This window comes from Macrobrachium nipponense, chromosome 8 (genome assembly GCF_015104395.2).
Source record: "Macrobrachium nipponense isolate FS-2020 chromosome 8, ASM1510439v2, whole genome shotgun sequence".
NCBI lineage: Eukaryota > Metazoa > Arthropoda > Malacostraca > Decapoda > Palaemonidae > Macrobrachium > Macrobrachium nipponense.
In genome coordinates, this window is record NC_087203.1 from 85,386,006 (window position 1) to 85,411,817 (window position 25,812).

At 40.5% G+C, this 25,812-nt stretch overlaps 1 protein-coding gene across 15 annotated transcripts in view; it reads left to right on the forward strand.

Moving 5' to 3' along the window:
- The window catches only part of LOC135222896 (intersectin-1-like), a 553,230-nt gene that overhangs the window by 299,357 nt on the left and 228,061 nt on the right, over positions 1-25,812 (forward strand). For 13 of the 15 annotated variants that reach the window (XM_064261271.1, XM_064261270.1, XM_064261274.1 and 10 more), the window contains one exon: positions 9,612-9,650. The exons of the other annotated variants lie outside the window; for them this stretch is intronic. In XM_064261271.1, coding sequence (XP_064117341.1) covers positions 9,612-9,650 — 39 coding nt within the window. The remainder of the gene's footprint in view (positions 1-9,611; positions 9,651-25,812) is intronic. 15 annotated transcript variants of the gene reach the window in all.

The window sequence follows — 25,812 nt, forward strand, 5'->3', positions numbered from 1 at the left end:
GATGGAGGTATCTCTCTTATGCTACTGAGGAAGCTCCCTCCTTGGGAATCTGTGCCTCTTCCCAAGGAGATTTCTCAGGTTTAGTAGATTTGGTCAGTTTCTGCCTTCCTTTCAGCAAATATTTTATTTTCAGCCTTGGAATTGGCGCATCTACTGAAAAACATCTTCACAAGTGTTTGAAGTTTTGAATTTTCTTGATTGGGTAGTGGGTGCCTTGGCTCGCAAAATTAGATCCTGCTCAGTCTTGCCAGAGAATTTTCCTTCGGACTGGTTAGGAGTACGTATAGTGTTGTATTAATGGGAATTACAGTTGGCTCTCACGAGTTAGCTCTGGTCCCCAGAGCTAGTCTTTTCACATAAATGTGAAAGAACTAAAGGAAGTACACGTAGGCCTTCAGTCCCTCTCTCAAGAAGTAAAGAACAAGACAATTGTAGTCCACTTGGACAACATGACAGTGCTCTCTTACATAGCAAACCAAGGAGGGACTCGATCGTTCTCCCTGTACGAGGCGGTGAGAGAGCTTCTCTTCTGGGCAGACCAGAACGATACCAGGATAATAACCAGGTTTATCCAAGGAAAGACCAATGTAGCAGGAGACAAGCTAAGCTGTCAGGAACAAGTCCTTTCAACGGAATGGACCTTGGATCCACTAGTCTGCTTAGACCTGTGGAAAATTTGGGGAAAACCGATGATGTATCTTTTTGCTACATCTCAGAACCATCGTCTTTCTCAATATTGTTCGCCAGTACCAGATCCTCAAGCCTGGTCAGTAGATCCTTTTCTCCTGGACTGGTCGAACAAAGATCTATATGCCTTTCCCCCATTCTGTTTGATAAGTGTTAAACAAGTTTCTGTCTCACCAGAATGCATCTCTAATTCTAGTATCACCTTTCTGGCACCGAAGGAATGGTTCCCCCATGTCATCAATCACCTAGTGGACTTCCCGAGGCTGCTTCCTCAAAAGAGGCAGCTGCTCAGACAACCACATTTCCAGAGGTTCTACCAAGGCCTGTCTTCTCTGGCCCTGACAGGCTTCAAACTGTCAAGAGACTCCTTAGTAAGAAAGATTTTTCTCAAGCAGCTGCAGAGGCAATCGCTAGATGCAGAAGGCAATCTTTTAATGCTGTCTATCAGAATAAGTGGAGGATCTTCAGAGAGTGGTGCAGGACTGTCAATGTCTCTTCTTCTCAGACCTCTGTGACTCAGATAGCTGACTTCTTATTATATTTAAGATCAGCAAGGAACTTTTCAACGTCCACCATTAAAGGCTATAGAGCCATATTAGGGTCAGTCTTTTGTCATAGAGGATTAGACTTTTCCTCCAATCCAGACATTTCAGGTCACATATTCACCTGCAGTACCTTGGAATCTCAACTTAGTTTTGAAGTGATTGTCATTCTGTCTCCTTAAGAGACTTAACCAGAAAAACCCTTTTTCTGATATCTTTGGCAACGGCAAAAAGGATCAGTGAAGTGCATGCCTTGGATAAAATTGTAGGCTTGTCAAAGGAGAATGCTATCTGTTCATATTCCCTCAGGGTTTTTTTTACTAAGAACAAGTCCGCCTCTATTCCATGTCCTCGTTCTTTCTCTATTAAGAGCCTGACAAAAGTACGGGGATCTGATGTTGTGGAAAAATTTTTGTGTCCAGTGAGATCTTTAAAATACTAATTGCACAGAACTAAGGACATTCGTGGCGATTCTTGCAGTCTGTGGTGCTCTATCAAGAACCCGTCTAGACCTTTGGCGAAGAATGGTCTGGCATTCTTCCTAAGAGATGTGATCAGGTAGGCTCACTCGTCAGTTCAAGGCATTTTCTCTTTGTATTAAGTGAAACCCCATGAGATTAGAGCATTGGCCACTTTGCTGGCTTTCAAAAGAAATCTGTCCTTAGCAATTGTAAATTCAACAATTTGGAAATGTAAGTCAGTGTTTGCGTCTCATTATCTATGAGATATTGAAACAGTGTATGATGATTGTAGTACAGTGGGCCCCCATATTTGCGTTCTCTGGATTCGTGGACGCACGCATTCGCGGATTTTTCTCTGGACCATATCTACTCATTGTTTGCAGGAAATTCGTCTATTCGCGGTATTTTTTTATGCAAAATATTCACATCACTTTCATCATAAAATGCACTTTTTGTGATAAAACTATTAACATAACCAGGTATGAAAATTTTTAGTGGGTGTTTCTTGAATTTTAACTAACAAAATAGGCCATTTTCATCATTTTTATTGGGGTTCCAACTATTCATAGGGTGTCTGGTACACATCCCTCACAAATGTGGGGGGACCACTGTACTTTGGGTCCTTTTCTTGCGGCTGGTGTGGTGTTGGGAAAGGAAGTGTAGGGAACAACCTTCCTAAAAAAATATTTAGTCCTTGATATAAGGTGTTTATGTTTTTTGGGAAGCCTGGAGGTATGAAGTGCCTGAGTAATCTCCAATCTTTTGGTAGGGTGGTGCTGGTGGTATTTTGTTTTAAACATGTTTTGGAAATTGGTAACAAAATTTTTTCTCTGGTAAATTATCCAGGCAGGGGTAATTTACCTATCCTATGTTGGCCATCGGAAATTTCCTTCGCCACAAGGCTCCCACTAAAGTAGTGGGCTTACTAGCTTCACAGCTACGTCTCTACGTGATAAGATGAGTGACATCCAGGGGCAGTACTTTTCTGCATCAACTCTCATATCAGATTAGGAATCACAAACATTTTTTATATAATTTTTGGCAAAATTTGTTCTATCCTCTTTCTAGTTAATGTTAATTTTTTGAGGTAGAAATATCTATGCATCCCACCATCCCTCAATGTGGGAATCAGCTATATAATTACTGTGAAAGTCCCATAATTAAAAATTACATTTTTATAAAATAAGGTTTTAATTATACTTACCCAGTAATTATATAATCGTACCCCACCCTCCAACCCCTAGCACGGTCTTTTCTTTTTAAAGGCGTGAAACAAACAAACAAGTGGTTCCTCTCTTACCCTGAAAGTGGATGGGGTCATTTTTACCTAGCCAAAACAGAACAGAAAATTAGCACAATCCACGAATTTCAGAATTAATCTGCCGGGGGAGTGAAACTCTTAGCTATATAATTACTGGGTAAGTTTAATTAAAACTTTATTTTATTAGTATAGAAATGTAATTTTTTCATAGGAATGTAGCTTTAGAACTCATTGGTGCTAGCTCATCATTAGGGAAAATAAAATAGTTTCTATCATAATCAAAACAACAGATCTTGATGTAAGTAATTATTCTGCATTTTTGGATGGCATTCATAGTTTGTCTTTATTTTTGTGCAATGAAGGGAATCAGTGCATTTACGTAGTCGTGTCTATAATGATAAACCCTGCTTTACATAGCCATACATTTTAGGTTAAAGTGGGTAATCACATACATACACATTTAGTAAAAAGGAGTGAGAGATACCCTTCAAGAAGTATGCAACTCAAGCATTTACGATTACTTATTATAAAAATTTGGAGACATTGTCAACTGAGCTGTTTGAGCACTAACATGTTTATGAAATTGTTTTGTTTATTGGAAACCAAATTATTATAAATAGCTGTATTCCATATAAAATAGACCCAGACTACCGACTTCAGAGATTAAAAGAAGAAACCCCTCTTTGTATGTGCCAGGCAATTCTATCAGGCCATAAGGTGATGCTCCTCATTCTTCTGCATATTGATAGCAAGACACCTGCTGGGCTTCCCAGGACTAGTGCAGCATTTTGTTATTGCCTTTGTGGTTTGAAATTCATAATTTTCCATTTTTCATTAATTTCTGTTCACCTTTATTCAGCCAGCGACTGAGGTGTCACCTCCAAATTGCCATGAACACTTCCCTTTTCCTGTTATTACTTCATTGCAGTAAGTTATAGTTATGTGATGCATGGTCTCTGACCAGCTCTCACCTCTTACACACAGGAGTTGCCAGATCTCACGGGTTCCTTGCTATGCAATCTTTGATTGTTTTTCACCGGTTTCCAGCTGGAACGTTAAGATTTATCCTATTGTTAGCTATGAAAAATACGAATTGATTAAAAATTTGTCATACTTCAGTAATTATCTTATGGTAATTTTTTTCATGTGTAATTCTAGTTCTGCACAAATTTTGAACAGGGTGGTTAAGTTACTAAGTGATTGTTTTTGCCTGTGGCCTTCCTTTCTTTCTCAGCTGTAATTTCATGATTTTTAAAAATTATTTTGCCCTGTTTTTATCTTTTTTCCAAAGAAATAAAGTTGATAGACATTTTATTTCATGAAACACTGACTGTATCTGTTGTTCAGTTAGATATTTTTCTTTTGTTTTGAGGATGCCTTTCTACTTTTATGGATTAGAAGACAAAATGGAAAGAGCCTCAGGTTTCCCATTGCATTTTCCAAGAGGGTCAACCTCTTCTGTCGATGATACAGAACTGTAGATGGTTTTAAAGGTTCTATGCAGCATTCATTGAGCCTGTCTAAAGCTCTGCATTTTACTTTATAGCACAAGTAGCTATAATACCATCCTTCCATAAAGGGGGAGTGCCATCAATGCACCTTATGCGCATTGCACTGTAGGCATTAGAAAGGTTTTCCTCCTGTTACACCTTTGTAACCTTTTACCTCCAATTTTCCTTTCAGCACAGTGAATGACCTCATAGGTCCCAGTGCTTGGCTTCTTGCCTAAATTTATACTATTCTATTCTATTTACATTACAATCCTCAATAATGTGATATTTTGTTGGACTTGACCCCTAGATGACTTGTGAGTCACTCTGTCAGAATCAGTTCTCCATTTAAAACTTGATTTTATCTTTCATCAAGAGAGCATTTTCTGAGTGCTGATTTGTTAGTCATGGTTAGAAAGCTTATACAAAAACCTGATAACATGAAGAGTTTATCACAGGTTGTCTATTTTCATTGTAAGGATTCACCTTGGGTCATACACCAGAAGTGGTAGTTTAGTTACCCATCTTTTTTCAGGATTTTAATTACAAAAATCCAACTTCATTGTCATCCTATCTAATGTTTCCTTGGAATCATTCTTTATCCTCTTCCTCCTAGACATGGTAGAGACTGACATATTTAAGTCTCCTTTTCCCATCTGAGCTCTGAAGTTACCTACTAGCGTTTGGTTTTTGCAAACTATACTACTGTTAACGTGTGTCACATAAACTCTTAATTTCTATAGTATTCCGAAGAACACAATTGTCCTCTGGCTTAGGGAATTTGTTAAAAAGGCCAATTCTCCCCAAGAGGCCTTCACTCTCACTAAAGCAACATTTTATTAAAGTTTATATTCTCTAGCTGCTATAACCTGATTTGGACCAAATTTTAGCTGCCTTAGTGAAATGTTTAAAGTTGTGAGTACCATTTCTTCTTTCCTCATATTATATGTATAAGGATATTCAGTTAAATTCCTTACTTTTCTCACCTCTTCCATCATCTCCCCTTTTTTTTATGACAATCTGGTCCTTAACTCCTGTGTATGATACTTAGCAAATTAGGAAATCTATATTTTCACCAAGTTTGCCACCTACTACCTGGTTGCACCTACTGAGCTGGCTGGACCTAACACACACACCACCTTTTGAATGATCTTGTCCTCAAGTGGGTTGACAGTGAAACTGACTAAATATGGTACCTTTATACCTGATATTATCCCAAATAAAGAGCTGGTATTTCATATCATTGCTCTTTCGCCTAATATGGTTTCTTCTAAGCCCTCTCCTGCCCCCTCTCCAGTTGTGAATGACTGTCTCAGTTTAAAAGAAAAGCTGAATACTGAGGAGGAGGATGAAAAGTGTTAGTCTTAGTTCCTTAAAGAACCTAGCTTCTCACATTGTAAATTAATAGCTTAATTCTAGCAGATGTGTATGGGGTCACCCACTATGAATCCAGTCATAAAGCTATGTAAGGTAATTATTTATGTTTATGGAATACAAACTTTGCTTCACAGTAGTTTCCTTTTTGTCCTAGGGAACAGTTTGAATGTTAGCCAGGAGGTAGGTAATACAGTCGGCCCCTGCCTATTTGCGGTTCTGGATTCATGGCTTCACCTATTTGCAGATTTTTCTGAGGAATTTACTATATGTGTTAACATTATTCACGGGAAATTCGCCTATTTGCAGAATTTTTCTTGGGGAAATATCCAATATTTAGTATTGTATTTTCATACTATTTTCGTGACTAAATACATTTTTTGGAAAACTATCCAGATAGGCTGCTATAAGCATTTTTAGAGGGGTGTCAAGTACATATTCGCAGATTTTAGCTATTCACAGGTGGTTGTGGTCCCTCTCCCCCGTGAACCCCAGGGGTTGACTGTATAATATTCGTTTTAAATATTTGTATTTCATTTGCAATTTTTAGTTTGAATGTCAGTCAAAAGGCAAACTACTAATGTTTTTTAAAAGTAATTAATTAGACCTTAAGATTTTTAAAATGTCACCACTTTTATTTTAAGAGCCTTTAGTGTTTTTTCAAGAGCCTTTAATGTTTTTCTTACGTTATACTGGATGTACTTTGAAGACATCTTGTACATAATAGTGGTTTTCATCAAAATGTGCTTAATAATTTGGGAAGGTACTTCAACTAATAATTTATGGTATACAGTTCCTTTCTTATGCTCCGTCTTTTAGAAATTGCTGGCTTTTACTAAATTAAAAAGTATCCTTAAAAAACTAGATACCCATTTTGAAATACTATATGTTTCAGTTAACACCATCTCAGACAATTAAAACAAATGGATTTGAATGGTGATGCTCTTTATCTTGCCTATCAGATAAAAAAAGTCAGTAGGATTGTTATTGATATTTGAAATTACTTGCATGTGAGGTTTTAATTTTTTTACTGTGTACCAAATTGTAATAGTGAACTTTTCAGCCAGAAACTTAACAAACTGGTAGCTTTGATTTATTTTTTGGGGAAAATTTTTTAAACTGGATGTAGCTAATGTGGCCATGAAAGAAAGTGGATGGGTTGGAATGGCAACAAAGAATTAGTATCACTTTCAGTTATTTGGAATATAGTTTGTATTAGTTGCATTAAAATGTTTTGAGTTGAGGAACAAATTTTGAAAAATTGGCTCTTAACATCTTTTAGGAACACAAGTTATCAAGCTGAACACTGTGCATGTATCAGGAAAGTAAATATCACTAGTCATCATATAGTAGTCTACTGTAAATCATTTGATGAAAAGTAAAGGGTGTTGCATTTGCTGCAACTACTGTAGTTAACTGATCAAGAATGGGATAAACCAGAAAGAAAGAATATTTGTCTGAAGAAAGTCTGTTTAGTTACTGTGCACTACTTTTTATCTTCAGTTGAACTTGTTAACATGCAGAAAACTCTTATTTTAAAGTATAATTTTTCCTAATTTGTCATTGCCTGTCGCTTAAGTGCACTGAAAGTTCATTGATGTTCTACTACTTTTGTATTGCTAAGTTAATAATCATGCATATGTACTCAGTGGTATTGGTCGTTTTTCTCTTGAAAAGTCATGCGCTTATGATTGTTTTTAACAATTACTGTGATTTTCAAATATTTCAAGTTGTCTACTCACTTTAGGAAAGCTTTATACAGTACATCTTATTGAAGTTACATGGGACACTGAAATTACTGTTTTTCCTGTCTGTTAGGGGAAATTTGGTAATCTTTTATATAAATTTTCCTTGATATATATCCTATCTTTTTATCTGATATCTACAAGAAGATTCAATTCTCAAGGTTTATGGTTCATATTTTGGCATGCAGTTATCTGTGCAGTACTAAATTATCTCACATTTACTCTTTTCTAAATGAACTAAGTATATGCTACATTGATTTACTTTACAGACTTTATTGGATTTTTTTTCACCTTCCTTACAAGTGGTATTGAATTTTTATCCAAACTGTTCTATAATGCTTCTGTTCTTTTCTATTTATGCACTTTCACTATTACATATTCTTGCTCAAGTTGTGTATGCCTTTGGTATGATTTTTTTTTATTTTACTCTCCAGTGATGCCTGAAAGTAAAAAGTAATTTCTTGTCCTATATGGTTATTAAAGACTCTAATTTCTTGGTATTGTGTAGGTAATCTGCACTGGTGTCATGAGAATAATGTGTAAATTTAATAAGGCTGTAAAAGTTTGGTTTAACTTTTGTCTGTTGTGGTTGGACTTTCCATTCTATTGTATTTTCCTGCTTCTTGTGACTTTCCCTGTAGTATTAAGATAGTGGTTTCTTTTTATCTAGACCTTAATTTTCTTACACTTCATTCTTGTATATAATTTCCATACATTTCAGTTTCTCCACACAACCTTTTTTTTTTGAAGAGCACATAATAGAAATTTCTTGCAATACATGTGTGCTTTCAGTGTTTTATGAGCTCATAAAAAAGCAAGAATGAGGCTGAAAGATAAGAAGTGACAGTTTCTTAGTTATTGTTATTATGTATAATTTTGATAGCCCAGAACAGACATGGAATATTTCTAAAATCTGAAATTCTAGTCAGAAAATCTTCATTAGACATAACATACATACCATGAAACCTGAAAGAAATCACCTTTGGAACTTTTCTTATCATCCTGTGACATAGGGACTGGATAGATCAAGTGTGGATCTCAGGGATTGGATAGATCAAGTGTGAATCATTGTGATACTATACATATATTCAGTTTTAAAGTAAATTTTATGAACTGTGTATGTGTTCATGGATGGAAGTCAGTTTCCATGAAGGGCTAGGGTACATGAGTGCCTAAGATGAGTGTTGCTGTGTGTGTGTGTGTGTGTGTGTGTGTGTGTAGAGGTGTCAGCAAACTGGAGATGACCTTTCTATACAAGAATAGGGAGATGACCTTTCTATACAAGAAGAGGGGTTAAGTAATGATGTTGAAGTTTCACCTCTGCAGCTCAAATCCCTTGAAATCTTTTCTTTCACATGAATTACAAATTAAAGTACTACTTGTAAAAGTTTAAGTAGCAGTTGCATGAATGTGTGATAAATTACTTGGTGACTCAGTCTTAATTACTGGTGTTTTGATAGTTTCTGGATTTTTCTAGTGTCAACTTATAGTTTTCACAGGAAGATACCATGTTGATGTTAGTTTTATTGTACAGGTATGAAAATTTATATCTTTACTACAGACTCACTTCACCTTGCTTAGGTGTGCTCAAAGCATTTTTTGTTGTAGTAAGAATGACAACAGATTAAGGTAAGAAATATGAAAAACAACGCTGCATTTGTAAAGCCACGTCCTAACAAGTTATCAAAATCTGTTAGTTTTAAATGTATATATGTATTTGATTATTTTGAAGCATGGTGAACAATGATTATTCACTATATTATTTATCTATTATTAAGAAGTACGTAATAGTATTTCATGGATCTATGGTCAGTTGACTGGTACAGTCATTGATATTTCTGGTAGTAGTACATAATCTATTTAATATGCTCTTTTGGAAAGTCAAGATAATTAATGTATAGATATGTTTTAGGAATGCATAAAACTGATGTATTTTACTAAAATCTACTAGAAATTATTACATATACCCAGTGTCATTATAAGCAATTTATTGTTTTAAGCAATCATTTCTTGTCATTGACTAATTAAATTTCTTTGTCATTGCATATCAGGAGGTTATGGAACTTGCAAAATCACCTAGATCCCCAAAGGTATAATTTTATATATGTCTTAATCCTTTGAAAGTAATTCTTAGTTGCCTGGTTAATTATGCACTATACGTATTTGCATCATTATGACACTAAATTGTGTTGTATACACTTGTGCATTTAAGATTTTTGGCTATGTAGAATAGGTTGATGCTATTACTTTTATACCTCATTCTATATAATTGAATATGTGGACAACACTGTACTGTAGTGTATATGTATTTTTTATTGATATATTTTTCTAAATCAATATTTTCTTTATAGCACATACTATTGATATTTTACCAGTGCCTGATGTAGACAAACGTGCATGATTCTAAGTTGCAGGCTAATGATAAAACTATCAGTCATATATTTTATATTGTTTTTACTATAAAGTTGTGATGTAAAAATTTTACTTTACACATTTATACTATTCAATTTTGCATGTCAGCCATAAGAAAAAGGGGTCCCAAAAACCCTTAGAATCCTTGACTCATTGCTGTGAATGGGACTTGGGCGATGGCAGATGGAAAAGTTAAGTACTATATCTTGGTTTAACCAGACCACTGAGCTGATTAATAGCTCTCCTAGGGCTGGCCCAAAGGATTAGATTTTTATTTACGTGGCTAGGAACCAGTTGGGTACTTTGCAATGAGATCTACAGCTTATTATGGGAGCCAAACCACATTATATTGAGGAAATTAATTTCTCATCACCAGAAATAAATTCCTCTGGTTCCACATTGGCGGCAGTGGGCAGCTGGAAGGTGGTGTCCCGTTGCTGTGGTGGCATTGGGCATTGGACCCCTAAAAGCCTTGCACCTCGGTTGCTGACGTAGCACATTGTGGTCACTCATTTTTTTTCTGCTTGGGGCAGTTTCATTTTGCTTTCCTTCTGTTAAGGCAGACTTTGAAGTGAGGACTGAAATTATTTGATTTATGGAAGGTTCTGCTTTTGGAACTTTCATGGAGTTTTGAACTGGATACCAAGCCCTCACCACCCATGGCCAAGTAAAGGAAAACTCTTTGTAAAGCCTTGCCTTTAGTGCTGGGTCCAATTATAACAGACTGGCAACCCTGGGGCACTGAAGAAGGGGTGTGTTCAGATGGTCTTCCATATTTTCTTATGATTTTTTTATTTTTTTTATTTTAAAAGGGATTGTCTATACAGTGGCTAATGTAGTTTGGCTTAGGAAGAGGCATTTCTTTTGTTCTCTCTAATATGGGCAGGAAAGAAAAGCATTGGGTGCTCTCTCTCTCTCTCTCTCTCTCTCTCTCTCTCTCTCCTCTCTCTCTCTCTCTCTCTCTCTCTCTCCAAGAAAAATCCACTGACTCCTCATAGACCTGATGTATATTGGAGTGTTGCCGCACAGTTTATTTTCACCAGATATTCCCATGAATGGGAAAAATTAGCATTTTCCCTAACCTTATTTTAGGGTAAATAGTTGCCTGTCCTCTCCTGACCAAAGTTGAATTGCAGTACAAACACTTACCTTATTATTACCTTCAAGTTATCAAATAATTTCCTACTTGTCAACCAAAAAAATATCTTATTTTGAAGTCCTCAATAGTACCCAAAGTTTATTATTTTAATGTATAGTCATTTGTAGAAAGTTACTGTTATGTGTACTGTACATGTACTGTATTAGCTTGGAACTAACATTAGTGGTTTGGGTAATCCAGTAAATTTAAATAACTTGAATTATTACTATTCTAACCACTACATACAATGGTATTTCCATCTCTGTCTTGTTAGTAGAAATTGCAGCAGTTTTAACTGAAAAAATGTTGAACTGGGAGAGGTAAGATTTGGATGGCATTTAATCATTGTTTTTTATTTTTTTGCAAAAGTGTAGATAGTTTATAAAAGCATCTCTCTCTCTCTCTCTCTCTCTCTCTCTCTCTCTCTCTCTCTCTCTCTCTCTCTCTCTCTCTTTATTACAAGAATGGTATGGTATGTCTTTGTTCAAATAAGGGATTTTGGTGAAGGAAAAATCTATTTCTGGGCAAGGACCTGTGTCACCCAGTGAAATGATTCCTTTAGCACTCATTTCTAAGGTATAAATATTGCTATGAATACCAGAGAAAAAAGATAATATGGAAATGCCAGAGTATTCTGGCCTGCTTACCTTTATTTAAGGTGTCGGTATGGTTTCTGGGGCGAGTGAAACCACTACCAGAGGTCCTTTGCCATTTAGACTCATCCTTCTTCAATATCCCTCATCTACAGAGGAGCCGATCTAAGGCCCACTACCTGCTACTGTTACGGCTAGCGTCTCTGACGTCATTCCTGCAGATAGCACCCAAGCTTGGGCCCAAAAAAAAAAGGGGGGGGGGGGTAAAAAAAGGAAAGGGTGGGATTTCACTGGGCGACACAGGTCCTTGCCCAGAAATAGATTTTTCCTTCGTCAAAATCCCTTTTCTGGGCTCAGCCTGTGTCGCTACGTGAAATAGTACCAGACAAATGGCCCCACAAGCTTGGAAAGAGGAAGCACACAACTAAATAAGATGGGATAATCAAAATCAATTAAGGTTAATTGCTATAATCTAGATAAAAGGTTACAGAACAAGTAACAACAGAGCAAATTGAACCTTAACACTAATTACATATATACAAGGGTAACAGTTATACATAACTATACAGTAAGACTAAATACGAACAGGGACTAGTCCTAGATCCAAAACATATGGAAAGTATCACAAGTATATATAATATGTGGCATCCAAGGTACAGTATGACTACAATGATGACTGAGCTACGGCAAGAATGCTAGCGAGGCAGGTAGGAAAGAGAGATGTAAGGAGAGACATAGGATAAACTACTTACTACTAAGTTAAGCAGTGTCAGGGGAAACTGTGTTTCCGGCTGCCACTGCTGGTAATTTAAGGGCTTCTAAGGACTTAAGATAATGGCGTTTGAATACTGTCGGAGATTTCCAGCCTGTGTACTTCTTCAGATCATCAATATTCATGTGTTGAAAATAATTAATAGAGGTAGCTACTTCCCTAACATCATGTACCTGTGGGAAGGACTGCTGGTTGGCCTGTTTTATAAAGTATAAAATCTGTTGCCTAATTCCTTTTAAGGAAATAGTGCCTCCCTTTTCTCTAATGAACAGAGGGCCTGAAGATATCATGGCAGTTCTACTTAGATATGCTTTTAGTGAAGTAGCTGGACATAGGGACGGGTCCTGTGGAAGTGGGACAATTTTCCATGGGGCCCATCTATCCAGTGGGTCCTCATTCTTAGCTAGGAATTGGCAATCTGGAGAAAGTAACACTTCTCCTGAAGGGAGAAACTCTATATGATCTGATTCTCTAGATAGAGCCGACATTTCGGATATTCTGGCTCCTGAGGCCAAACTTATTAGGAATAATGTTTTCCTTAAGAGAGCTAAATAGTCACATGAGTCATTATTAGTGTCCGAGGCCAATTTAAGGACATAATTTGAGAACCATGACACGGACTTGGGCCTCCCGGATGGTCTGAGTCTAGCGCAAGCCTTGGGGATAGATGAAAAATATGAATCTGTTAGGTCTATTTTGAATCCAAATTGGAAGATCTTCTTAAGGGCAGACTTAGTAGTAGTAATAGTACTAGCTGCTAAACCTTTCTCAAATAGTGTCCTGAAAAAGGATATGGCCAGATTCGTGGTCATGGTTCGTGCATTAGAGTCCCTCAGGAATACAGCTAGTTTTTTAACTGCTGAATCGTATTGACGCAAGGTCGATTCTCGTTTATCAGATTCTAAGAACAAGATGTTCTGGTGATCGATATTAGCATCCCTCTGTGCTGCAAACTTCATGAAGTCCATAAAGTTAGGGCTTTCTGAATTCCTGAGGAAGCGAACACAGTCCGCGTTTGTACTAGTTGTGATAGTTTGGGATTGGGAATCCGTTGAGGTCGGAGTCCCAATTCCAGTAGAAGCGGGAACCAATTGCTCTTGGGCCAATTGGGGGCTATTAGAGCAATATGACCTTTGAACGTCCTGAGTTTGTTCAGGACTTTCAAGAGAAGATTCACTGGAGGAAAGAGGTAAATCTTCTTCCACACATTCCAATCTATAGCCATAGCGTCCGTGGCATAAGCCAGAGGGTCCAGGTTGGGGGCCACATAACAAGGGAGTTTGTGGTTCGATTCGGTGGCGAAGAGATCTACCTGAAGCCCTGGCACTAGTTGACAGACCCAACTGAATGACTCCTTGTCCAGGGACCACTCTGACTCCAGCGGAACTGAACGTGATAACGCATCCGCTACCGTGTTTCTTACCTCCGCTAGATGAGTGGTTGACAGGTGCCATTTGTTCCTGTCTGCTAGTGAAAATATGGCTATCATGACATGGTTCATGTGGCTCGACTTGGAGCCGCCCCTGTTGATGCAGTGTACTACCACTGCACTGTCCAGGACCAACTTGATATGAGATTTCTTGGCTGGATGAAGGTTTTTCAGGGTGAGGAACACTGCCATAGCTTCCAGTACATTGATATGAAGCTGGCGGAATGGTAGGGACCAGGATCCCCTGTACCTTTCTGTACTGTGAGTAACCGCCCCATCCACTTAGTGATGCATCTGTGTGGATCACTAAGGCCGGCGGAAGGAATTGCAGCAGAATTGTCTTTGACAAATTCTTGATCTCCGTCCACGGGCAGAGTCTTCCGTAACATTGCCGGGGTAGGAGCCAGTTTGTCCCGGGATCTCTTGTTTGCTCTTGATCACCAAACCCGGTTTATGTCCTTTAGTCTGGCTTTCAGTAGAACGTCCGTTATTGAAGCGAATTGGAGAGAACCCAAGATTCTTTCTTGGTTCCTCTGGGACATCTGTTTGCACTTGAGAAATTGTCTGGTTGGTTTGGCTATTTCTCTCCTTTTCAACGGCGGGATTGATAGAGTGTGGGAGTTCAAGTCCCATTGAATTCCTAGCCACTGGAAGCAGGACTCTGGTGTTAGCCGGGACTTGGTTCTGTTTATCTGGAAGCCTAGATGTTCCAGAAACCTGATTACTTTGACCATTGCTTTGCGACATGCTTCGATGCTTGTGGCCAACACAAGCCAATCGTCTAGATAGGCTACTAGCATTATTCCTTGAGACCTTAGTTCTTGAACAACATAGCCTGGGGGCTATGTTGAGCCCAAATGGCATTACTTCGAAGGAGTAGGCCTGTTTTCCCAGCCTGAAGCCTAGGAACGGGCAGAAGTGCCTTGCTACTGGAACATGATAGTAGGCATCTGTAAGATCTATAGAGGTGGTGACGGCCCCACGGGGAAGTAAGGTCCGCACCTGCGAAACAGTCAGCATCCGGAACCTGTCGCAGTGAATGAATAAGTTCAGACGGGACAAGTTTAAAATTATTCTTCGCTTGTTTGAGTCTTTCTTTGGCACGCTGAACAAGCGACCTTGAAATTTTAAATGCTTGACTCTTGACACTACTCCTTTTTGAAGGAGTTCTTGGGAATACTCTACCAATTCCGCTGTTGGTTCCTGATGAAAGGTGTTGGATGGAGGGGGACCTTTGAGCCAACTCCACCCTAGACCTTTGGACACAATGCTTTGGGCCCAATTGCTGAACCTCCCACAGTGACGAAAGAGGTACAGTCTCCCTCCTACCTGGGGATTCTCACTGGTTTGAGGAAGGGCGTGCACCACGTCCTCCTCGGGAACCCTTGCCTCGGCTGGTGGCTCTTCCGCCACCTCGTTGACGGAAGGCGCCTCTAGCTCTGCTACCCCTGCCAAACCTGTTGAAGGCTTGAAACGACTGGTTTTCAAACGCCGGGTTGTAAGCAGGGGAGACAGTATAGGAGGCTGAAGCTTGTGCCTGTTGTGGTGACTGTGTCAGCAGCACAAACTGCTGTTGTGGCTGCGCCTTAGAGGTTGAAGGTTGCGGTACCTGAGATACCGGAACCGCTTGTACCAGAGTCTGTTGTTGAGGGGCCTGGAAGGACTGGAACTTCCTAGGCTTCTTCTTTGACTTGGGATTCGATCCAGCGGACTCCGGTTTCCGTTTAGAGATGAGTCCCCAGCGAACCCTTAGGCTCTGATTGAACCTGACCGCCTCGCAGTGCACTTCGTTCACTACCGAGGCCGGGAAGAGATCAGCGCCCCATATAGATGAGGCTAATAGCTTGTTGGGCTCATGGCGGATCATGGCCCCGCCAGCACATGCTTCCTACAATTCCGTCTAGCTATGACAAAATCATACAAGTCACATTGCATTGAATACAATAGTGACTTGGCGATGATCTTAAACAACGGTTCTTCTCCGTAGATTAGAGCCGATACTTCCGTCATAACGAGAATTGAGGGACCTGCAAAGTCTCATCCTGGCGTCATATTCAGTTTGAATGAGGCCTTCAGATAGCCTGGGTAACCTCTCGCTGAACAGCGTGATGGCGCAGTCCGGCTTCAGTTTACCTACGGAAAAGGTGGCTGGAAGGTCTACCCAGTGATCATCAGTTCCGGGGAGCAGGAGGGAAGTCGGTTCTGTCTCCCAGAGCTGGGGCATAGGTTCGTCTTTCATTGCTGCCTGCAATGTCAACTCTGCCACCTTAGACGTGAACGGGATGGGCGTTTCCTCGTCTACAGTGAAGATTGTAAACGGGCTCTTGAATGCCGTAACCCTGGTGTTAGTGCATTGCCACTCCTCAAGGTTACGTAACTATGCCTGCTGGGCCTGGTCCCGGGAAAGGATTACTGTTTCCTTCGGGACCTTGTCTTCCCTCCTCATAGCTGCTTCCGTCAGGCGGACATAACCCATGAAAGGGGGCTGTAATCCTTCCGGATAGAACTTGAAGTCCTCAAACCTTTGAGTTCCGCAGCCCTCAATCGTAAGCATGCCATCCACGAAAGGAGCATATGGAGCAAACCTCCATGGGTTGTTTGGCGTAAAGGGAGGAAGGGTAGACGAGTCCGGCATTAGCAAGCTCTGAGCTGCTTGACCAGACTGTGGAAGTCCTGTCAATGCGTTCTCTCGGAGACCCGCAATAAGGTTCTCCTGGGTAACTAGTCTATCCGAGATGGCTTGGATAGACTGCACTGATGCCTCTAAGGAGGAGGATAATTGGGCGAACATTTCTTGGAACTTGGATTGCACCAAGTTCCCGACCATGCTGCCCATCTGCTGCATCATATTTGCTGAAATATTAGCAGAGAAAACGTCAGGGTCAAAGGAGGAAGGTTCTACCTTCTCCTTAGGGACCTTGGATCTGGCCCCTTTTGAGGTGGACGCCTCAGGGTCGGAGGAGGAGAGCTGAGCCCTCTCCTTAGAAGTCTTGGTCCTCGACACTTTAGAATGAGAAGCCAGTTTAGCCATGTCAGCCCCGGGATGGTGAGCCGGAAGCTTATGGACATGGCTGGTACCTGACTTCTTAGACAGGGACTTCTGAAGTGATTTAAAGTCCCGCTTGCCTTTGACTTTAGGGATCGCCAAGGTGGACTTCGGCCTGACCGTTTGAAGTCCCCCGGTGAATCCCTGGAAAGAGGTTGAAGTCGAAGGGGAAGAAGCTCTAGATGGGCTCAAGTAAAGCCCTTGAGCCCCTACAGTACCTGCCTCACAAACACTCTTACTGTTACCCATGCCTTCAATAGCCATGGGCTCGAGGTCCAAGTCCAGAGCAGCTACTTCCTGCGTGACTTCTTGCGTGGACACCTCTTCCGGGGGCTGAGCGACCGCCTCTTGAATGGAAGAGATCAGGAGAGCTGCCACTTCGGGGTCCACGGATGACGTGCTCTTCCCGCCGGGGAAGATGAGAGTGGCCATCTCCTTAGATAAAATATAAGGTTGGCCCTTGGCAACGTTACGGCCAAACCCACCAACCCTGGCCTTCAGGGTGGCTAAGGCCGTCTCCCAGACCGCTTGGATGCCCTGAAAAAGAGGGTTAACGTTAATACTTAAGACTAACCTAGGTTAAACCGTAACTTATTCTAAAGGTCATATCAAATTGACATAAATTTCATTGGTCCTCATTGCATTACTGTGTGAACTCCGGAACGCCACCTACCTCAGAGGAGACTTGGTCTACGAGCTTGTAGCAAATGAGGCAATTCTCGTGGTGCCATACCACGGACTCGTTAAGGCGGATCACGCAGGTGGAGTGGGTCCGGCCGACCTCGTGCCCACAGGGGTCTTGGAGGACAGCGTTGCAGCCAGCCTCCATACAATGGGTGACCTGTAAGTGAAATGATACATGAGTATCACCACTAACCTTCCGGACTAGGTCCGTGGTTTTGATATGCCATGACGCCGGAGTACTCCAGTGTTAATAAGTAACATGGTCCAGTCTCGACCTGCTCTTTAGCCGTGTACTGTGGCGAGGCATCCGGTAGGATCGGTAGGACAGAGCTTGAAACAGTGTGTTTCCGGCGATGCCGGAAATCTATTTAATCACTGAATCAGGATAACCACCTATTCCATACGCCGAAGCAAGGAGTAGTCCGACAAGCACCTGGTGTGGAGCAGGGGGAGACCAGGTAAGGAAGTTACACAGCAGAGTTTGACAACTCCACCGTAGGGTAACTTAAAACTAGAACAAGGTGGGAGATGATCCCTGGCGGGGTTGGAGGACTCCGCCAACAAAACTTAAACTAAAGGCAATGGATGTTATTATATGTAAAAGAACATGCATACAACATAGCGTACCCTTTAAGGGAGGCTGGAGCCTCCACAATAATCAACCATACCAAAGCGGGCCTGGCTACCCCGGGGTCCTGCATCCACCGGAGCGGGGAGGAGATGGTGACTAATGATAGGGAAATGCGACCCGAGAGCCGAGGAGAACCGAGCTCCACCGAGCCTGGTGGCCAACCGAGGCTCGGCCGAGCAGGGCTCCCCCCTACTCCTCTGGGGAGAACGGCAGGGTAGCGGGCCAGCTTGCTGAGAGCCCTCCAGCCACCTCCCCTATCCCCCTTGAGGGGGGAGGGGGAGGGTTTGCTCGGATCGGCTGCCTGAGACAGCGTGAGTGAGTGTCCCTCCCCCAAGGTGGGGGGAAGAGGGACTTGAAGGGTCGGAAGCTGGGCGCCACATAGGCCTACTGAAGCCGTCTCAATGAACATGTAACATAAAATAAACATCCTATCCTAACACAGGGGGGAAAGGAAGAAAAGTGAGATGAGAGAGAAAGAGCAATGTCCTGGAGAAGCTGGGCAGAGCCAATCGAGAAGGATGGGCGAGCCTGGCAACTCCGAGCAGCTAGCCTATATGCCGTGACAAAAAAACGCGGGCCAGGCGGCCAGGGTGGCTCGAGGACAAAAGGGAGAAGGACCAGGGTCCCTTGTACAAGGGCGCCTAACGAAGAAGTAACCTAACAACTAAAAGATACATGCATGCATGAACATCTGGGCTGAAAGGCAACAATGTAGGCAACGTACCGAGAGCGCATGCTCGGACAATATCCCCCTTGTGGATTAAAATAACAAAAACGTCAATAAATTGCATCACTGATAATCATAGGAAGGTACTGCTAAACAAAGTATCGAGCCCAAAAGGTATGGGGGACCGATTGGGACACGAAACAAACTAACACGAGGGAGCGAGCCGAGTATGGCGACGCGGGGACGGCGCCGCATGGGACGCCGTCTTATAAAAACCTAAATAATTTGGTTAAACATGCCAAGAGCAGCTCCTAAATAGTCAGCCATTAATAGCAGTACTTAACTTGGATGCAGCAATAGCTTGACGTTCCATGATGATGGTAAGATAAATTCCAGGGAAAAACACAATACAGCAAAGAAAAACGCGTGCAGCGTGGGTCATGCTATCAAAAGAATGACGTTAGAGGTGCTAGCCGTAACGGTAGCGGGTAGTGGGCCTTAGATCGGCTCCTCTGTAGATGAGGGATATTGAAGGATGAGTCTAAATGGCAAAGGACCTCTGGTAGTGGTTTCACTCGCCCCAGAAACCATACCGACACCTTAAATAAAGGTGAGCGAGCCAGAATACTCTGGCATTTCCATATTAGCTTTTTTCTCTGGTATTCATAGCAATATTTATACCTTAGAAATAAGTGCTAAAGGAACCATTTCACGGAGCGACACAGGCTGAGCCCAGAAATGTATTTTGATAAGAACCTAAGTGATTTTTAATTTATATGATTTAGAAAGTATATTAGATTTACATTGAAAAAAATTTTTGTTGAGGCATGATCTTATACAGAAAGGAGTTCTTATTTCCTCACCAGTGTATTGTACAGTAGTACCTCGAGGTACGAAATTAATCCGTTCCGAGGCGCCTTTCATATCATGAGGTTTTCGTATCTTGGACCACATTTTACATGTAAAATGGCTAATCTGTTCCAAGCCCTCCAAAAACACCCCAGTAAATTTCATAATAAAGGTAAATTGACCTATAAACAATGAAATACTACAACAATTTGGACCATTCAATACGTAACTTAATAATAAAAATGCAAAACCTGTAAATAAAGTGTATATTAGTGTACAAGAAATATTATTACTGTAACGTAAAATGTGGAAGCTTACCTTTCGAGTGAGGCTATCTCCGAAAGTGGCGGCAGAGGAGGAGGAGGACAAACGGCAGATAGTACGTACACTTAACTTTATGAAATATAAAAAAATGTCAGAAAAACAAACTAAACTTTACAAAACACATTAACAAAACTGTAACACTTAACTTTACAAAAAACTTAAAATAGAATTTATTTTGTCTTTTTTTATTTTTACATTTCTTTTTACTTTTTTATGCTTTAGGTAATTTCAATTTCTTGACCACTGAATGGATGCCAGTCCGTTTACGAAATTTTTCGAACCACCCATGAGAAGCCTTGAACTCTGGGGTTGCCGTTGATGTCCCCTCTCCGCCGTCGTCTTCGGCTTGGGCAATCAAATCGCCGAAAATAGCGCTGGCCTTCTGGCAGATTGCCGTCTTGGTTATCGTATCGCCGTCGATTTCTTTGTCCTCGATCCATACAAGAAGCAGCCTTTCCATTTCATTATGCACATGGCTCCTCATGTTGGACAAAATAGTCAGGCCCATGGAAGGTGTAGCTGCTTTGATGGCTTCCTTCTGCTTAAGTATGGTGCCTATTGTCGACGGATTTCGGCCGTATTCCTTAGCGATCACACTCAACCGCAAGCCAGCTTCATACTTTTTTATTACTATCTCCATCTTTGTCTCCATAGAAAGCATTCTCTTCTTTCTGTGAACTAAAGCAACTTTCTTGGGACCCATGACTATGTATATGTACTGTACGTAATTAAGTTACGTATGTAGTACGTGTACTAATTAGGTTCTCACAACACGATAAAGTAGCACAACGAAATCACTAACGAATTTACGATACTAAAAGAAATCGTTGGACCGAACGAATGCCACATGCGTATGATAAAGCTTCGGGTGCGAAGTGGCCGAGCGAAGGCACGCCACAACGTAAGATGCATGATGGGAGGGATGCTGTCCAATAGGAGAGAAGGATCTCATGGCTTGGCTAGCATCAGGAACCAATGGGAGAGCAGGAGGATGGTGGCGAGTGTACTAGAACTAAGATGGTGGCACACAGCGTGAGTTTCAAAATTGTTATCGGGCGAATCTCGGACTTTCAGAAACCTTTCATATCTTGAAAACTTTTCGTATGCAGAGCAGTAAAAAATTTTCGTGTCGGCTTTCGTATCTCGAGTTTTTCGTAAGTTGAGCCTTTCATATCTCGAGGTACCACTGTATTGACATGTCCAATTTAGCAGTTCTCTGGTATTATAGCAATATTTTACTAGAAATAGTGCTAAAGAAGACACATTTCACAGAGTGACACAGCTGAGCCTAGAAATAGATTTTTCCTAAGTCAAAATCCATTTATTGTATGGTTATTTGGCAAATTTATCTTTGGTATTAGTATAGAAGTACTGTGTACTTAGTATAGTAGAACTCTTGCAGAACTTAATTTTCTTGTGATGTAGGGGTGTATTTTGTTGATTTGTTCAACGTAATTTTACTGTACCTATGAATGTATTTATCATCTGCTTAAAATCTTCAATTTTCTGTAGCGCATTATATGAAAAACTTTTAATATACAGTAGTGCCTCAGGATACAAAATTAATCCAATCTGAAGCGGCCTTTGTAACCTGATTTTTTCGTATCTCGAACTACGTTTTACATGTAAATGGCCTAATTTGTTCCAAGCCCTACAAAAACACCACAGTAAATTTTATAATAAAGCTAAATTGACCAGTAAACAATGAAATGTAACAATTTGGACCATTCAATACCTAACCTAACCTTTAGTGTACCTGTAAATAAAGTGTATTTAGTGTACAGGGTACAAGAAATACTGTACCTACATATGTAGTAAAATGTGGAACCTTACCTTTTGAGTGAGGCTATGTCCGAAAGTGGCAACAGAGGAGGACAAATGACAGAAATCATGAACACTTAACTTTACTAAACATAAAAAAAGGCAGAAAACATTAACACTAAACTTTACGAAACGCTAACAAATGACAGAAAATATTAACACTTAACTTTACAAAAATACTTAAAATTAAATATATATATATATTTTTTTTTTGCCTTTTTCTGAGTAAAAAAAAAATTTGTTTTTTTTACACTATATTTTTCTGTTTTTTCGTATCACTTGGACCTTCCTGTTTGCTTTCTACTAAAGGCCTCTTTAAAAAATAACTATCCAAGGAAGATTGCTTTTGCCTGCTTTTCAAAATGTTCCTGAAACAACTCAGGCAAACATCATCGAACTGCGCAACCGTACGACCTGTGTAAGCCTTTTCGGGGTGTCTCTTTTCTGCAAATGATTGCACTTTATGAAAAGCAGCTAGAGCATCCTTAATTTCTGTCGTTGTCATTGGGTCCTCCTCCTCCTCCTCCTCCTCGCCGCTGCTAGAGAACTCTTCTTGAGCGACGTTATGTTGCATGGCCTCCAACTCCTTCAGGTCATCCGTTGTAAGCTCCTCTCGGTGCTCATCGAGATCATTGATGTCGTCCTTGTCAATGACCAGCCCCACAGACTTGCCGAGTGCAATGATCTCGCAAGATCTGGTTGCGAAACAGTTTCAGGATCGTCAACTGTTTCTGAATCTGCATCAGCTTCGCCCACATTGAATCCCTCGAAGTCTTTGGCGGATACAGCATCAGGCCAGAGTTTCTTCCACGAAGAATTCAAGGTTCACCCCGAAACCTCCTGCCAACCTTGATTGATGAGTCGGATGCATATTACGATATCGAAATGCTCCTTCCAAAATTCACACAAGGTGAGGTTTGTGGTATCGGTGATGTCGAAACATTTCTTGAAAAGATGTTTGGTATACAGCTTCTTGAAGTTCGATATCACTTGCGTCCGTGGGCTGGAGGAGAGGGGTGGTGTTAGGCAGAAGATAAAGAACCTTGATAAAAGAATACTCCTCTAGGATATCTTCCTCGAGGCCAGGAGGGTGAGCAGGGGAATTGTCCAACAACAGCAGACATTTCAGTGGGAGGCGCTTCACTGTCGGGCCGAAACACAGATTTAAACCACTCAGTGAACAAGAGTCTCTTTACCCAGGCTTTCGCATTAGCCCTCCTCATCACCGAAAGCTTCTCCTTTAGCACTTTTGGGCCTTGAAGGCTTGAACAATGTGTAAGTGTAAACCTGTTTTTCATAGGCTTATGCCCTGGTAGCTTCTTCTCTTCCTGCGTGATGTACGTCCGAGGCATTTTTTTTCCAAAAAAGGCAAGTCTTGTTACAGTTCAAGACTTGCTGAGAACTGTAGCCTTCCTTAATCATCATCTCGTCGAACATCTTAATAAAGACTTCGGCCACTTTCGTGTCCGAGCTGGCAGCCTCCTCTGCCGCACCACCGAATGGATGCCAGTCCGTTTACGGAATTTATCAGACTACCCCCGAGAAGCCTTGAAGTCTGGGGTTGCCGTCGATGTCCCTTCTCCTCCGTCGTCTTCAGCCTGGGCAATCAGATCACCGAAAATAGCGCAGGCCATGTGGCAGATTGCCCTCTCAGTTATCGTATTGCCAGCAATTTCTTTGTCTTTAATCCATACAAGAAGCAGCCTCTCCATCTGATCATGCACGTGGCTCCTCTTGTTGGACAAAATAGTCACACCCTTGGAAGGTGTAGCTGCTTTGATGGCTTCCTTCTGCTTAAGGATGGTGCCTATCGTCGACGGATTTCAGCCATATTCCTTAGCGATCACACTCATCCGCATGCCAGCTTCATACTTTTTAATGATCTCCATCTTTGTCTCCATAGAAAGCATCCTTCTTCTTTCCGTGAACTTCAGCAACATTCTTGGGACCCATGGCTAATAACGTAAGTTAATTAAGTTCACACACAGCACGATAAGGTAACTTACTACGAAGAAAGCGAAATCACTAACACAAATTTACATTAGCAAACGAAATCTATGTGAACGAACGAATTCCACATACGTACGATAACGCTGATGCGACGAAGTGATTGAAGGACATCTTTACGTAGAGGGATGATGAGACAGATGCTGACCAATAGGAGAGCAGGATTTTAGGTCAGTGGGAGATGGGAGGATGGTGGTGAGTCTACTCATTTGGCGTCGCCCGAGTTTTAAAATTGTTCTCGGTGGCCCGGACAAATCTCGGACTTTACCCTTTCGCAACCTGAATTATTTTCGTACACAGAAGCAAAAAAAATCTTTGTCTTTGCTTTCGTAAATTGGATTTTTTCGTAAGTAGGGACTTTCGTATGTAGAGGTTCCACTGTATTGAGGCTTTCAGTTTTTCAGGTTTTGGATAGTTTGACTTCATATTTCTCATGATATTAATAAGACAGCCATATGATAGCTTATAGCCTAATATGCCAGAGCTAGGATTCATTTAATTTTTGTATTGTGTGTAGTATAATTTTTCAGGTCATAATCAACATTGGTGATTGACTTTCATTTTGTCATTTGTTTCAGCACTGTATTACGATTACATACTTTGTAAGAGTTGTTCAGGTATTTTCAGAGTCTGCATAATTATTGCAGATATTTATTGATTGCAGTATGTGGATATATGTTTGTCACAAGTAGATTGAAGATTAATGGTTAGTTGTCATAATTGCATTGCCTGAAATTTTGCTAAAATACTGTACAGTAATTAGGGGCTGTCTTAAAACTGAACACCCATTTTATTCTAAAAATGTAAGTGTTTCCGTGTTGCTCTAGTCATTGGATTGGGTACATTTTTTGTTGAGAGTTTGTGATTGCTATTCAGATCAGCTGCCTTTATCATTAAAGTCTGAAGCACATATTCAGCATTGATGTTTAGTTTGGCAAACCCACCTTTAAAACTATAATAAAGGTAATCAACTGAGCACAGTACAAGTTCTATGTATGTGATAATCAACTGAGCACAAAACTATAATAAAGGTAATTATCTGAGCACAGTACAAGTTCTCTTGTTGCGTATGTGCAAAAATAATTTTGTAACCTGACATTTGCAATCGATAATCTTCATTTAGTTTGCTTTTGTGTATTATTCTGGATCCTCGAATTCCTCATATATTCCAGACTACTATGCATTCCAGAGGCCATGAAATAGTGTTTTTCGTAAGCAACTTTTAAACCTACATGTGCATTTCCATGCTACTAAAACACTTAGTGTTTCTAACATTATCTTAATTTATAGTAGTACTACTCAGAATTGACAGATGTGCTTAATTAAGCTGTTTACTCTTAGAAAAAAGACCAACTTCTTGCCTTCCCTTAGACTGTTTCGAATCGGTGCTTTATGACGTGTGTGTGACGCAGAGCCATCCCCCTTACCTAATTATTTTTTTAAATTTAGAAATCATCTTACAATATATTATTTTGCTCTAAAAAAATTTCATATGGCTGAGAATAAGTAAAAGGACATTTAACCGTAAGTCAAATAACCATTTTGAAAAGGTATCGTAAAGGATACGCTATACCAACATCAGTCATACATGTCACCACTTTTGCAGATGGTTGGGTGGTTAAGCATAGATTTAACCTCATCTTCATAAGTAAAAAAGTTAATGAAGCACATATGACAATGCACAGTACTTCCAAAAATTAGGACGAAATACTCAGTGTTTTAGTAGCATGGAAATCCATAAGTTGGTTTAAAAGTTGTTTACAAAAAACACTTATGTCATGGCCTCAAGAATACATAATAAATGTTTTCAATTTTTTTTCATGAGGTTCAAGGTTTCAGACATTTTTTTAGAATATATGTTGTGTGCAATGCAACTTTA